This window comes from Solea solea, chromosome 13 (assembly GCF_958295425.1).
Source record: "Solea solea chromosome 13, fSolSol10.1, whole genome shotgun sequence".
Classification (NCBI taxonomy): domain Eukaryota; kingdom Metazoa; phylum Chordata; class Actinopteri; order Pleuronectiformes; family Soleidae; genus Solea; species Solea solea.
Window position 1 is genome coordinate 10587615 of NC_081146.1, and position 15394 is coordinate 10603008.

The following is a 15394-nucleotide window of genomic DNA, read 5'->3' on the forward strand; positions in this document are numbered from 1 at the left end:
GCTGTCATAATGTCAATCACATCTGCCTGATTAATGCCAAACTAATTTGTGTGTGGGCCTTGACCCTGGCCCTGCCCAGCATCTCACCATTGCTCACATTACAGCTGGAAGGCTCTATGAATATGCTCCTTCGCCTGGAGAGCAAGTGTGTTAACCATTTATCAACCTCTACCGACTATTAATGCAAGTAAAACGTGCATTTTTCCTAAAGCCAGAGGAATTTAGCATGAAATTGGGGTTAACTATAGTATTATTTTCCAGAAATAGTTGCTGCATTTAAGACATAATTAGGTTTTAAAATAGTTTTCTATGCACGTATGTCTGATACTGTGACACATGCCTCTTATTTAGATTAAAAAACATCAAGGCAGCATGAGTTAAAAAGGTTGTTATCATTGTAGCCTAGTGTAGAGTGGGAACACATGAAATAGGGAAATGCAAATTTATATTTTTACCTCCACATCGATCTTCATTCAGGATATCAATGTATTCGTATACTTTGTCAATATGATTTGTACTGTATAGTCTGTAATCCCTGAGTTGTATTAAACTTTAACATTTAGAGGAGACAGTTCCACAACAAAGAATATATTTTATATATATAATTACATTAGTCAGTCAGTCCATATTAAGATAATGTGTGTGGAGCTTAATGAGACAGATCTTACATGTATATACTGTATACATATATATCTATATATAGATATATATAATTAAAATTAAATTAATCTAATGATGAGACAGCAGATTATAACACATGGAGGACACAATCTGCTCACCCTTCCTATTACCACACCTGTCAGAACTTTGCATTCAAAACAAAATATTGTTGTTTTTGTTTGCATGGTGAGCTTCCACTTCCACAAAAAAACCCGAAAGTACATATTATTTATTTTAAAGCCATTGTATACAAACATACTTAAGTTTTGCCTAGTTGTTCAAATTCATAACAGTTAAAGTCCAAGTGTCCAGTGTGCACATTATTGAATCCCATGCTTCTGTGTTCATGTCTGTCAGGTGGATGATTTCCTCCAGGCCCTGGTGTCATACGACAAGGAGCACATCCCTGAGTCCTGTTTGACTGTGGTAAAGCAACAGTATCTGAGAAACCCGGAGTTTCACCCTGACCTTGTTCGAACCAAATCTACAGCTGCAGCTGGTCTCTGTGCCTGGACCATTAACATTGTCAAATACTACGAGGTCAGTCAACGCCTTCACTTCTTAGCTATGATAAATGTTATATACATTTTGTGCAACAAAATTCGGTTCATGTTCTTGGTCTCATTTCATGAAGTTTTCCTTTTTTGCAGATTTATTGTGAGGTGATTCCAAAGAGACATGCATTATCACAAGCTAATACAGAGCTAGAAATGGCTACTGCCAAACTGCTTTCAGTTCAAAAGAAACTGGCTGTGAGTGAAATCATTATACTTTATTCACATAAGAGCTAGAGAGTGTGTATTTTCTTAATAATGTTTAACTTCCGTTGCCCAATTTTGCTTTGTTTCACTAGGACCTTGATGCCAGTGTTCAGAGCTTAACAGCTCAGTTTGAAAGGGCTACAGCTGAGAAAATCAGCTGTCAGGAAGAGGTGGCACATACCAACCACACCATCGAGCTGGCCAATCAACTAGTCAAGGGCTTAGAGGTAAACAAGGAGAGATGGACGAGTTTGATGGTGTTGCTGGGGGTGACCTGGCATAAAGTAAACTGTTAAATCACCGGGGGCACACATGGAGAGGTGCTCGAATTGCATCAATAATCTGGACTAGAGTTTGTTATGTTTTGGCAGCGTTTCCTGACATTTGTATGAGTAGTTCAGGAAAAAGGCAGATTTTACAGCCTGGCCCAGCAGCATCCTGGGGACTTGTGAGACAGGTAGAGAGGGCTGGACCACAGAAAACGCATGGCTGAACTGGGCAACTGGTAACTGAACTGCTTCCAAATGTAGAAAGGAAGAGAGATGGCATGTGCACTACACTAACACTGCTTCAGTCAGGGCTGCAGTGTGTGTGTGTAATAATAGTTCACTCGAAAACCATCTCATGGAATATAACTGTATGTAAGACATAAATGTCAAATGTTTCGGATTTGTATGATTTGTTGAATATTCTATTTAACACTTGTTAAATATAACGTGTTGCTGTGCATGGCTTTTTTGGACTGCAGTCTCTATTATCCTTATGCATGCTAATATGAAATGAAAGATGGTAATTTAACGGGCTTTTTTGTAACTTTCACTTTCTTATTCCACAAAATAAATGTGGTTTGCATGGAACAGCTTGGCTTTTAAGCATATCAAGATAAATGTTTTGTCTTTATGGCATTGACCTGGAAGCAATAGTGTTCAGACTAATAAATCAGGCCGTCTATATTTAATCATTAACTTACCTCAAAGCCTCAACATCTGTTGGAAATTAACAGTGTCTCACCCTGGACTGAGTGATATTACAGGCAATCCATAATACATTAGAGTAAAATTATAGTGATTTTTAACTGTCTGAAAATTTATTATGTGACATATTCTAAATCCACAGCCCCTTGTAAGAAAATGCCATGCATGATTTATTGTTGTAGGGCTGTCACAGTGCTAGTATTGAAGGTTTAAATGAATGCTAAATTGATGCTGAGTGAATCAAACTTGCAAAGCTATTTTAAAGGAATTGCAGTTGAATGCCTTAGTGCTTACTTTTCCTGAAGTGGCAGGTGACTCAGCACATGAATTTCCCCGCGTAGTAGATTTTTCCCTCATCTCTTTGGTTTCAACTAAGTTTCATAAATGTTTGCATATTTTTTTTAATTGTCTTTAAGTCTTGTTTTGTGTCTTGCAGTCAGAGAAGGAACGCTGGTCCCAAGCACTTGTTCAGTATGAAGAGCAACAGAAAACGCTATGTGGTGATGCCCTCCTCACTTCAGCATTCGTCTCTTACATGGGATATTTTACGAGGCAATATCGCATTGAGCTCTTTAACAATGCGTGGATCCCCTTCCTTCAGTCTCAGATGGTAATGCCTGTTTCTTTTTTTACAGTCTTGGATTGCAGTGAAATATTTATCTACAAACATCCACAGTAAAGTCTGTGAGCTGAAGCTCATCTGTCTCAGCAGCCTTTATTGCTCCAACTGCACTGACATCATAACGTGATTTCTGTTCCAGGTCTCCACACCACTGACAGAGGGCCTGGATCCCATCCTCATGCTTACAGACGATGCCACTGTGGCTGCCTGGCATAACCAGGGCCTGCCAAATGATCGGATGTCCACCGAGAATGCTGCCATCCTGACCACTAGTGAGCGTTGGCCGCTCATGATTGACCCACAGCAGCAAGGCGTCAAGTGGGTCAGAAACCGACTAGGGTCGGAGCTGAAGGTGGTGCAGCTGGGACAGAAAGGGTGAGAAAGGAATTATGTATGTATCAATTTACAGCCACATCAGCCACATCACAAAATTTTGGCAATATTTGGTTGGAAACAATTTCCAAAAAATCACCATCATTTTCCAAAATCATTACACAAATCTTCCAAGTATGGTTCGATAACAATATTTTATTAGAAAATAAATATCTTGTTAGAAGAATAAAACAAGTTTTTTTTTTGATATGATAAAAATAAACCGAAATATATTAAATGTAAAATTTGCTTTTATATTCGCAGGTATCTTGATGTGATTGAAGTAGCCCTCAGTTGTGGTGAGACAGTTCTGATCGAGAATCTGCCCGAAAAGGTTGACCCCGTCCTCGAGCCTCTGCTGGGAAGAAACACTATCAAAAGAGGAAGGTCAGTTATGAAACTACAACATTGCATTTATACCGTTTTATGTAGAAAGATGGAGGATACAAAAAACATAAATGGAGCAACAAACTAGCTTTAACAAGTTTAAATACTGTTGTCGCCATCCAAAAACCATTTAAATCAATGTATGGTCTTTATATCACTCCAGATACACAAGTCAATTTGCCCACAGCCCATCAAAATGTGTCCGCGGTGTGAGACAATAGGGGCAGATTTACCAGATGGTTGAATCTTAGTGAGCATTGAAACACCAGTAAGACATGACTGAATGCTTTATTATTGCCCACTCTGTAGAGTATAAATGAATTTGTGGCACGTGTTCTGAATCCCTGTGGCCACCATATTGATTGGCCCCTCAAGATGTGTGATAGATGTATATTTGTGTGTTCATATTCTTTAGGTGCGATGAATATTGAACAGCTGAGCCTCAGTGTAAAGAGAGCTGAATTGAAGACAGTCATGGTTATGTATAAGGACTCCTGTCTGCCACAAAAAAGCTGGCATGTAACACACTTAATTCACCAGTCCTCCATCATAATGGCAAACTCAATTCAGCTTCAATAATTCCACTGCCCTGATAGATGATTTGTCTGCATTTATTTATTTGGAAAAGGAATGATAAAATTACTGAGTCAGCTTTACACTCTACACACTAACATGAATCATTGCATGCGGATTATCTTAAATCACAACCTGCTGTCGTTTGTCAAAGTAGTGAGGTCATGTTTGGGGATTTTGTGTCATTTAATTAAAAATAAGGCTGTACCACTAATGCTATTTGATATAAGAATCTCTAACTCACACATGCATCCAAAAATGATCAACTTTCCTTTTTTTTAGTCAACAGCTGAGTTGGCCTCAACAGGCAAAGCCCAGCTTTATTTTTTAAATTGACTGAATATGGTAATCTATATGGAAAAAACATATTCACAATTGACAGTCGGATTTGACTTTAACCTGTAAAAAATGTCCTGGCTCTTGCCACAAACATATATGTATATATATGATTATGTACTGTATATGAAGTATCTAAGTCAAGTATGAGCTTCACCTGAAGTCCTGTTGGTCCAGATGTAACAATTCATCATGGTAAATCTGATTATAAGTTTATCCCTTGTAGATGACCCACACACTTGTTTCTGTCGATGATTAATACAACCTGCTGGGGCAGCCATGATGGATCTGGTAGGGCTTCCACAGCTGAAGTTCATTAATAATTGGAATGTTGTAGAGTGTGAAGTAATGAATACTAATTATTCCTTTCATGGCTGATGGAAGACTACAAGCCAATCCATCAGAAAGGACTTTAATTTGGTGGAGTAATGGTTCTATCAATAGTACATTAATTCTGGCTTGTGAAGATATAGAGTTGAACCAGACCCAGGCCACGAGGAACCTGTGCTGTAAAATTGGGGCCTTTGCCTGACATCTAAGGGGTAATTAGAGAAAAATGAAAAGCCACCACGTCGTCAAGCAAGCGCTAATTTAATTGAAATGCAGGAACAGATAAAAATTGGCTGCTGTGGACGCAATCTGTCATATTTATTCATGAATATTTGTCTATAGTATGAGAGACATTTGGAATCAGAATGAAGTTTTTTCATCTGTGGAAGTTGCAGATGAAGTGAAGTTGACTCAATCATGAGCATCGAGACAAGTTTCAAAATACAGAGTTTACAGTGTCACGATTCAAATGTTTACTGTTGCCATTATGGTCATTGTTATCGCTGTCATAATTATCCTTTTTTTTAACTGTCTACGTCATCATCATCATCTTCTTCAATTTTATCTGCACTGGAAAGAGTGACATTCTTAATCCTCTTTACTTTAAAAGTGAATGTAGTAATGTAGTATGCTATTATATTGAATTATTTGTTTGTTTTGCAGGTAAAAAATAGGTTTGTATCATTTTGTTTATTGCAACCTGAAACCAAATACTCCTAACATGAAATATCACTGTATTTGCTGGGAAGAGCAGCATTTTGAGGCACATTTCCTGTACTGCATCAGCCTCATTACCAAATCTGTTAATTTATTTTATTGCCTATGTTTTCTTTTACTCTTGTCTGTGTTTTTCACTTCATGCATATTTTATATGTAAAACATTGCCACTGATTTTCAGGTACATTCAAATTGGGGGCAAGTTGTGCGAATACAACAGTAACTTCAAGCTCATACTACACACTAAATTGGCCAATCCCCACTTCCCTCCTGAGCTCCAGGCCCAGACCACACTCATCAACTTCACAGTGACTCCTGTGGGCCTGGAGGAACAGCTGCTGGGACAGGTAGTGTCCCGGGAAAGACCTGACCTGGAGGCCCTAAAGGTGAACCTTAAAGCATTTTATAAAAATATGTTAAAGCTCAAGTCTGTCATTTTTTTTAAAAATCTTATTTGTTGAAATCCTCTTAATGTCCGGATAATTAGATTTGTGTCAATATTTTCACGAAGACTTTTTAGGAAGCAAACAACACAAACTTTTGCAAATACAACAGCGATTTAACCATTCAAAAATATTGTATTTCATTTGTTTGAAAATACACTTTTTGTTTGCAATGATCGAAATTTTGTTTGCTCAAACTCTTGTGCTTGTGAACTCCCTGATTTGGGAGTCCTGTCTGTCCTTTTGTCAATGCTCCTTCCTCAAAACACAACACTAAGCCAAGTGGAGGAGAACGAGCAGTGATGACATTTTTGTTAATACTGTTTACACCATGTTTGAATTACCTTTAAGAAAACACTGAACTTGTTGTTTGTTTTTATTGATTTTTCTATTAGGACATGAAGAGGATTTTAACAAAAAAAGATGAAATTGTGTAGAGCTTCAACTGATCAGTCTACATGAAACTTGTTTGCATTAAAGTGATGTTTTTTTAAATGCAAGTATCTTGGTCGATGATATACAGATAAATAGGAAAATCCACCAATCTGAATTGTTTTGTGTATATTCTCTAAGCTGGAGCTGACCACACAACAGAACCACTTTAAGATTGAGCTCAAGCAGCTGGAGGATGACCTGTTGAGTCGACTCTCTGCAGCCGGTGGTAATTTTCTGGGTGATATTTCTCTCGTGGAGCAACTTGAGAACACAAAGACCACAGCTGCCCACATCCAGCACAAGGTTAGTCGGTCAGACTGTTGTTGAGTGCACCTTTTTTTTTTTGTCACTCAAATGTGTTTGAATGTCATGCAACAACAAGTGCCTCATTTTATTGCATTAACTTCAAATGATATGTGGTTTGAATATGTGTAATGAGAGGGATTTGGAGCATGACTGAGAGCCTAATAGCTCATTTTGTGCATTTGGCACACGCAGGTGGTGGAGGCCAGAGAGAACGAGACAAAGATCAACGAGGCGCGAGAACTTTACCGCCCAGCAGCTGAGAGAGCATCACTCCTCTTCTTCATCATCAGTGACCTCAGCAAGATTAACCCTATGTACCAGCATTCTCTCAAGGTGAAGGATTTATGCCTGAAGTGCTCTCAGGGGGACAAACATGGTTTTTGCATTATTTCAAATAATACACAGTCCATTTAGACCAATATTCTATTGGATTTTCTTTGTTATATCAGCAGTGCTGGTTAGAAATCGGGTTAGATGTACTTTTCTTTACCCATGTGTTATCTGTTTTGTTCTCAGTTCAGTGCAGAGCTTGGGCTCATGGCCGTTTGACAGCACTGATCCTCCCTCTGGTTGTGTTTCAGACCTTCAACTCAGTGTTTAACAAAGCGATGGAGCATGCAGAATGGGACGAGGATGTGAGGACCAGAGTGCACACCCTCAGAGAGGCCATCACCTATTATGTATTCCTGTACACCTGCCAGGGCCTGTTTGAGAGAGACAAGTTAACCTTCTTGTCACACACTGCCTTCCAGGTGAGAGACTTAGGGCCGCCTCAAAGGTGGAGCGTCCTGTCATCCTCATCAATCAAAGTACTTTTCTGCCCCCACATTAACTTCAATTAAAAGCAGTCAGCAGGACCATACGCTGCCATTGATTACCTCTCACACCCTGCTCCGTGGCTGCTGTTCAGACAGTTGGTTCTGACAAGGGGGCTGGTTCTGATGGCATAATGCAATTATCTGTCACCGCGGCAACTGTTTTCGCCTTTAAAAAAAAAAAGCTGCTCTGAAGGCTGCCCTTCATGTGGCATTTCCACATTCACATGTGATTTATCAACCTGTATGATTTTAACCCGTTCCTTTTGCCAAAGTCTTTAGCTGTGGAAATGATTGAAAAGAGATCAATGCAACACACTATATCATAACAAACTTGCTTTTGTCCTTCCCTTTAGATTCTGCTCAAACACGGTCTGATCGATGCTGAGGAATTTGACTTGCTGCTGCGTTTTCCTGTGGAAACAAGCAAACATTGTCCTGTGTCCTTCCTCTCTGCACATAGCTGGGGAGCCATTAAGGTACAGTGTATCATAAGATATCCATGGGATGGTATTTTATTTAGGGAGAGTATGCAATAAAATATTAACTATGTACAGTATATATCTTCAAGAAGGGTACAGTACAGTAACAATATGGTTAACAGTTTTGTAATGGGCAAGTAATGGACAATTTGGAGAGTTAATTTCAACTTTGGTAATTATTAATTTTGATTCACAAACATTGAGTGAATGTGTTACACTGATGGTGGTAGTCAGTTGCTATAAGGATATTGTTTTGGAAATGAGTAAGTAAGGACATTAGTGTTATTTAATAACACTTTATAACCATAGTTTTTGCCAAGCTGTTAATTGCATTAGAAATAAGATTAAACCATTTTTTATGTTGTAACTGAATGTAATGTAAAGTATTACCAGCAGAGACTAATTGTACCAGGTTTAAGCAAAACTTCCTTGTTTTTGTTTGCAACCACATATTATTGCTACATATACTATTTTACACATTTAATAAAGAGAGGTCTTATAATGTTTATGTGCTTAGACAATTTCTACAATGGAGGACTTCAGTGGACTGGACAGAGATATCGAGAGTTCACCAAAGCGCTGGAGGAAGGTGGTTGAATCCAGCTGTCCTGAAAAGGAAAGACTTCCTCAGGACTGGAAGAACAAGAGCTCCCTCCAGAAGCTCATAATCCTCCGAGCACTTCGCCCTGATAGGTTAACCTATTCACTGAGGTGAGTGAATGACATGGAGCATGTAGCAAAATGAGCTAATCTTATTTGAATCTTTTCAAGTGATGAGCAGTACGTCATTTTGCTTCTCTGACAATGTTTCCTGACAGGAACTTTGTGGAGGAGAGCATGGGAACAAAATATGTGGAAGCGGCCAGGCTTGAATTTGAAAAGCTGTACGAGGAAAGTGGCCCCTCAACCCCTGTGTTCTTCATCCTCTCACCTGGAGTGGATCCACTCAAAGATGTAGAGAAGCTAGGTATCATGTTTAATGTTTTTTGTATTTGCACATCCACATCACTTAGCAGGGTTAAATATTCAAAGTGTCCCTTTTGTTGCAGGCTTGAAGCTGGGATTCTCTCTCGACAAAGGCACTTTACTCAATGTGTCCCTGGGACAGGGACAGGAGGAGGTAGCTGAATGGGCTCTGGAAAATGCCTCCAAACTGGGACACTGGGTCATTCTGCAGGTAGGGAGTGTTACTATTTAGTGACCAGATCACTGCAGTGACATCAAGCTGCTCTTCCACTTAGCCGCCAGTATTGCATGTAATCACATTATCTAATCCACCGAGCAAGTGAAATAAACTCAATTTGGTTCGATAAAAAACATAATTGGCTGCATCAGCTCCCTAAATGCTGCCTTTACAGAAGCCTTTAGCAAGAAACTGAAGGTTTGCCAGTGTTTTGGCTTCCGATGTTTGGCTCTGGGTTTCTGATGTTGTTTTAGTTCATCTTTATAAACTTAAAACTTAAAAATAAAAAATAATATCCCGGGCAAGTTTTTTTTAACTGCAGTGTATAATTATGGTGATATTTTTTTTTAATTATTGTTGTTGAACTTGTTATTCTGCCTCTGTTTGATCTGTGTGAAAAGGAATGGTATTTTATTTTTGTGCTCCAGGCGATACAACCCAAACAAACCAACAGAGACAGCTGCTGCTCTTATGTCCTTATTTCTGCACTCACCGTGGTTTTATAAGATTTTGCCACAGGCTCTGTCAAGCAATACCATCAGTTCTGACTGAGGGAGTGTTTGTGTTTACGCACCAGCAGCGCAAGGGAGGGCGGGGATAAGAAACATTTATCCTGTTAAACACTGCTGAACGACTGGGTTTTTTGAGCAGTAAAAATCACTTTTAAAACGTATCTTTGTGTTTTTTGTCATACTCCAAATGACGCAACAAAAGGATGTATCCGGATGACATGAGATCCAAACACTGCAACTGACAAACACAGAGAGAGTCATTTGGAGCTGATCAGGCTTAATCAGACATTTGTTTATATTTAGACGTTGTGCACAACAGTTTTAATGTTGTGATTTATTCGTTTTCCAGAATGTACACCTCGTGGCTTGCTGGCTGCCTTCTCTAGATTCTCTCCTGGAGACGGTAGCGGTGGACTGTCACCCCAGCTACAGGGTGTTCATCACCGGTGAACCAGCACCAAGTCCTGAGCAGCATGTGATCCCTGGAGGAATACTGGAAAACGCCATCAAAATTACCAATGAGCCACCCACTGGCATGAATGCCAGTCTGCACACTGCCCTCAACAACTTCAATCAGGTGTGTTAAACATTTTGAATAACCTCTTCTAATATACATTACATTGATGACATTCACTGTATTGTGTATGACATCACATCCCTCTCTCTTTTTTTGCAGGACACTCTGGAAATGTGTTCCAGAGAGCAGGAGTTCAACTCCATGCTTTTCTCCCTTTGCTTTTTTCATGCTTGTGTTACAGAGCGCCGTAAATTTGGTCCCCAAGGGTGGAACCATAACTACCCCATCAGCACCGGAGACCTCACCATCTCGGCAAACGTCTTGTATAACTACTTAGAGGCCAACACCAAAGTATTTCCACAACTACTTTTCAATATAATTCAACTTTCTATATTTTATTTAACTTTTTTACTGACCTTTCTTGCTACTTCTTTCTTATCCTGTGTACATTGTTGATAATAATGGAGTTTGCGGTGTCTGCAATTACTTGTTGAATTCTTTTATAATTTGCAGGAGTGGGGGGGGCACTTCATTCTCATCTTTTATTCGAAATTTCTTTGCTCTATAACGAAGCCTATAATTTAGCTTTATTTCACAAAGACAAAAAAAAATCATTGTCATGGTGCTGCAACTTGCACTACTCCTAATGTATTTCTCTTACAACTCCTATTACTCCGGTCACAACCAATTATGTCTGTGAGGTATTCTGCCCTCCAAAAACGAATGTCCTTCATTATGTTAACCAAACAGTAACCTGTATGTGCGTATACAGAGGATTCATTAGGGGGGCAATGAAGCGTTATCCTAAATGTAATTACATGCAGCCAATGTGACAGTCCACAACGCTACATAAGTGATCACTGTAATTAGAGCTGATGAAGGAAGCAATTTGCAAAACAATACAGGTACAAATGATTGTGAACCTCCAGCTTTTGTAATTTGTTATGAATCACCCCTTCTTTTCTTCCTCCTTCACCCTCACAGATCATAATCTTACCGAGGAGAAGACTCCTCTGTCACACCTTGAATCAATTTGTGTAAAGAAATATAATTGTGTTAGATATGCCGACAGTTATCCTGATCTAAAGAGCTCGTTTAATGAGATAATGCGGTTTGTGCGAGAAGTTTCAAAGGAATGGTGGAATAATGCCAAAATGAAACTAAAGTATCGTTGAAACAATTCGAGAATATTCCTCAATTATCATTATAATTAAACATTTTGACAACTATTTAAAGGCACAGCATCATCATCATTATTATTATTATTATTATTATTATTATTATTATTATTATTATTATTATTATTATTATTATAATATCTGAAATGTATAATACATTTGTCTCCTCTGTGTCTATTTAAGTCCATGCTGGTGCCTTGGGAGGACTTGTGTTTTCTTTTTGGAGAGATCATGTACGGAGGACACATCACTGATGACTGGGACAGGAGACTGTGTAAGACCTATCTGCAAGAATTCATGCATCCAAAAATGGTGAGTTTCCTCTCCTCTGTGTTTGGTTTCAACAAATTGTGCCACAAAATATTAATATCAACGATTTATTTATTTAAATTGGGTTCAGTTCACCTTGTCATTTTGGAACACAGTCGTGAAGTTTGCTCTCGTTTTGAAATGATAAAGAAAATGTGCAGTTTTGTTAGTGTTGTCAAGGTAAATGGTGCCCTCTTGGGATGCAAACCTGAACTGCCATCATGAAATCTTTGCAACTGCTCATTGTTAGCTCCTCACTTTTGTAATTTCACCACTGTGCGTTCACCAGCTGCTGAATTACACGTGTATTATATGTATTAGGTGATTTTGAAGAGGGATGTTTCATCTGGAATTCAGCTGTTTCACCTCCCCAAAGGAGTGAGACTAACCTTCTGCCAGTTTGCTTTCACAGCCAAACAACGCTGACACTCATTCTCCCAAAAAAACAATTTGAACAATCAGACGTCAATCACTGTGTTTAGTTGTAAGTGCAGCAAATGGCTTGTGCGTGCGCTGCTGTCAATCATTTTCAATTTTAAAGCTGGATCAGACTTTTTTTGGGTTAGACTTTAACCGTCAAGATAATCGTTGCATAACAAACATTCTCCCGCACTGTCATTCCTTTTGTTTTTGTTTCTTTCAAATGTCCTAGTTTGAAGGGGAGCTCTCTCTGTGTCCTGGCTTCCTGGCTCCGCCGTTCATGGACTATAGTGGTTACCACAGTTATATTGACAAGCATCTTCCACCTGAGAATCCCACACTCTATGGTCTCCCTCCAAATGCTGAGCTGGAGTGCCTCACTGTCACCTCAGACAACCTGCTAAGGACTCTGCTGGAGCTGCAGCCTCCCGACTACTCCAGAGGAGAGGGAGCGGCTCAGAGCACAGAGGAGAAGGTGTGAACGTCAGGAAAGAAAAAGAAGAGAGCAGAGAGAGAACAATGACAATGACCTTCCTACCTGCATGAATAACCATGCCATGTTTGTCCCATTTGTCAGGTGAAGACCATCATTGAGGACATCCTTGAAAGGCTTCCAGAGGAGTATAACATGACAGAGATGAGCACAAAGACGACAGAGCGAAGCCCCTACATTTTAGTGTGTCTGCAGGAGTGTGAAAGGATGAATCTGTTGCTGGCAGAAATAAGGAAGTCTCTCAATGAGCTGGATCTTGGTCTGAGGGTACGATCAACTGTGACTCTACTGCTCACACAACAACGACCTTCTCTCAACACTAAAAGCTTGTATTCTCTTTGTGCAGGGAGACCTCACCATGTCCTCCAGTATGGAGACGCTGCAGTCCTCACTGTTCAATGATTCTGTCCCCGACTCCTGGGCCAAACTGGCTTATCCCTCGACTAAAACACTGCCACAGTGGTACAGCAACTGTTTCTAATAATCAGCAATGCTCGCACGTCTGGACTTTCCTTTAACCTTTGCTCTGTTTAGGTTTGCTGATCTAATGTGTAGTTGTCATGAGCTGGACAGCTGGACTCAGGACTTTGTTCTGCCTGCTGTTGTTTGGCTGTCAGGGCTTTTCAACCCTCAGTCCTTCCTCACAGGTGAGATCCCACTCCCACTGTGAACAGCAGTCATTTACATCCGTGGTTTTCACCGGGTAGTTTGGGGATCCAGAGATCTGAACTCCCAGTTGTAATCTCATTTAATTCATTGATTATTTTGATGAGATTTGTTTTGCATAATACACTTAACGAAAAAGGTAAATATATATATTTTTTTTTAAAAGGACATAGAGAGAGGCATAAAGTTAATGGGACTCATTTAAAGGCTCCACCTGAATACAAAATCTTACTGAACTATTCAGAAGACAATATGCCCAGACTATACTAATTACATAACAGTTACACAACATAGACAACAACAATTTAGTGCAACAATTCTACAAAAAGGAAAGTTAAGGTGTTTTCAGGCATCTTTGGAAACAATAATTATAGAAGAACGCCATTGTTACATCATTTTAATTTCTCTCTGCACAAGATAAAGATATGTACAGGAAGATAAAGATCCGCTGATTAAAAAAATGTTGCTTTAAAATAACTCTCAAACTGCCCAGGAATATTCCCTTTACTTTCATACATGTGCACATGAAAGTAAAGAATATTAGCACGTGGTCTTGTTTTACTTCCAGCTGTGCTGCAGAGCATCGCTCGCAAGAATCAGTGGCCGTTGGATAAAATGACTCTGACTGTGGACGTGACAAAAAAGACCAAAGACGACTTTGGACATCCACCACGAGAGGGAGCCTACATCCACGGGCTGTTTATGGAAGGTGAGAATAAACCAATGCTAACATCCGTTGGATAATCTCTGCTGTCCCCGAACGAGCCCTACACGTCAAATCACTCCCGTGTCTCTCCAGGAGCTCGCTGGGACACTCAGTCTGGCGTCATATCTGAGGCGGTCTTAAGGGACCTGACTCCAGCTATGCCAGTGCTGTATGTGAGAGCTGTGCCTGCAGACGAGCAAGAACTCAGAAGTACTTACGAGTGTCCGGTGTACCGCACCAAGCAGCGCGGCTCCACGTACGTCTGGAGCCTCCACCTTAGAACCAAACAGCCTCCTGCCAGGTGGATTATAGCTGGAGTAGCGTTGTTGCTGTCTGTGTGACAGTGAAGTGATTTTTAACAGTGTTTGCCAACAGCATTCTAAAAGCAGTGTTAAACATTTTTATTCTTTTTAGATCGTATTAAAACATGTATTTTAGTCATATTCCTGTGTGTTTGTGTGTGTTTTAGATTTAAAGATAAAGTACAGACGCAGAGTTTAACCTGTGGTGAACCTGTTGTCTGTGTGTGACACTGTTGAACTTTTCCCTTGAGATGGCTCAGTGTGAGCATGATTTGTTGGGAGCTTATGTCTCCATCTCAGACCATGTAATTCTGGATTGGGAGCATATTTTATTGGAAGGTCAAGATTAAAAAAGCCCCGTGGCTGCCCTCTACTAACTGAATGATACACAATGCCGTCTGGAGGTTTCCCGGGACAGAATTCCCAGGAGATGATGTGCATGGTTGCTATTGACTTTTAAATGAGGTGCATTTGACATTGACCTTTTGTACGGCAGAGGCAGAATACTAACTGACGAGTGTAATTCATTCAGCCTGGCCTGGTGAAGAAACCTATTCAGAGACACTGATAACTTTCTATAAGAAAGCAACACATTAGATTACTCATCCTTTATCTGTCCGTGCTCTCTTTTAGCATCTGATTTACTTCATTTGAACCAAATTAAACATTTAACTTTGAAAGACCCTAAAGACACAGTGTTTCTTATCTAGAATGGATTTTTTTTTTTTTGTAATTGATTTACTTAAGATTCATTGAAAAAACAAGATCTTTAGATTATTCTAAAGCATTGATTGTTTATGCTTTAAACCCTAACACTAAAAATATTACAGGAACTACGGAGATAAGTGCTTCACTGACAAAATACCGCCGACAGACGAGATAACAACTGAACAAA

General features: G+C 39.6%; 1 protein-coding gene across 1 annotated transcript in view; it reads left to right on the top strand.

Annotated features, from left to right (window-relative positions):
- Positions 1 to 15169, top strand: part of si:dkey-233k19.3 (dynein axonemal heavy chain 11) — a 48364-nt gene extending 33195 nt beyond the window's left edge. Inside the window, exons 60-82 of the mRNA XM_058648362.1 lie at positions 1018 to 1200; positions 1311 to 1412; positions 1514 to 1648; positions 2832 to 3005; positions 3157 to 3392; positions 3654 to 3776; positions 5914 to 6118; positions 6749 to 6913; positions 7109 to 7249; positions 7498 to 7668; positions 8088 to 8210; positions 8731 to 8924; positions 9032 to 9180; positions 9263 to 9390; positions 10258 to 10485; positions 10585 to 10776; positions 11787 to 11915; positions 12565 to 12807; positions 12910 to 13092; positions 13172 to 13287; positions 13360 to 13472; positions 14060 to 14200; positions 14291 to 15169. Coding sequence (XP_058504345.1) covers positions 1018 to 1200; positions 1311 to 1412; positions 1514 to 1648; positions 2832 to 3005; positions 3157 to 3392; positions 3654 to 3776; positions 5914 to 6118; positions 6749 to 6913; positions 7109 to 7249; positions 7498 to 7668; positions 8088 to 8210; positions 8731 to 8924; positions 9032 to 9180; positions 9263 to 9390; positions 10258 to 10485; positions 10585 to 10776; positions 11787 to 11915; positions 12565 to 12807; positions 12910 to 13092; positions 13172 to 13287; positions 13360 to 13472; positions 14060 to 14200; positions 14291 to 14538 — 3822 coding nt within the window. The 3' untranslated portion in view covers positions 14539 to 15169. The remainder of the gene's footprint in view (positions 1 to 1017; positions 1201 to 1310; positions 1413 to 1513; positions 1649 to 2831; positions 3006 to 3156; positions 3393 to 3653; positions 3777 to 5913; positions 6119 to 6748; positions 6914 to 7108; positions 7250 to 7497; positions 7669 to 8087; positions 8211 to 8730; positions 8925 to 9031; positions 9181 to 9262; positions 9391 to 10257; positions 10486 to 10584; positions 10777 to 11786; positions 11916 to 12564; positions 12808 to 12909; positions 13093 to 13171; positions 13288 to 13359; positions 13473 to 14059; positions 14201 to 14290) is intronic.
- The last annotated feature ends 225 nt before the right edge of the window (positions 15170 to 15394 follow it).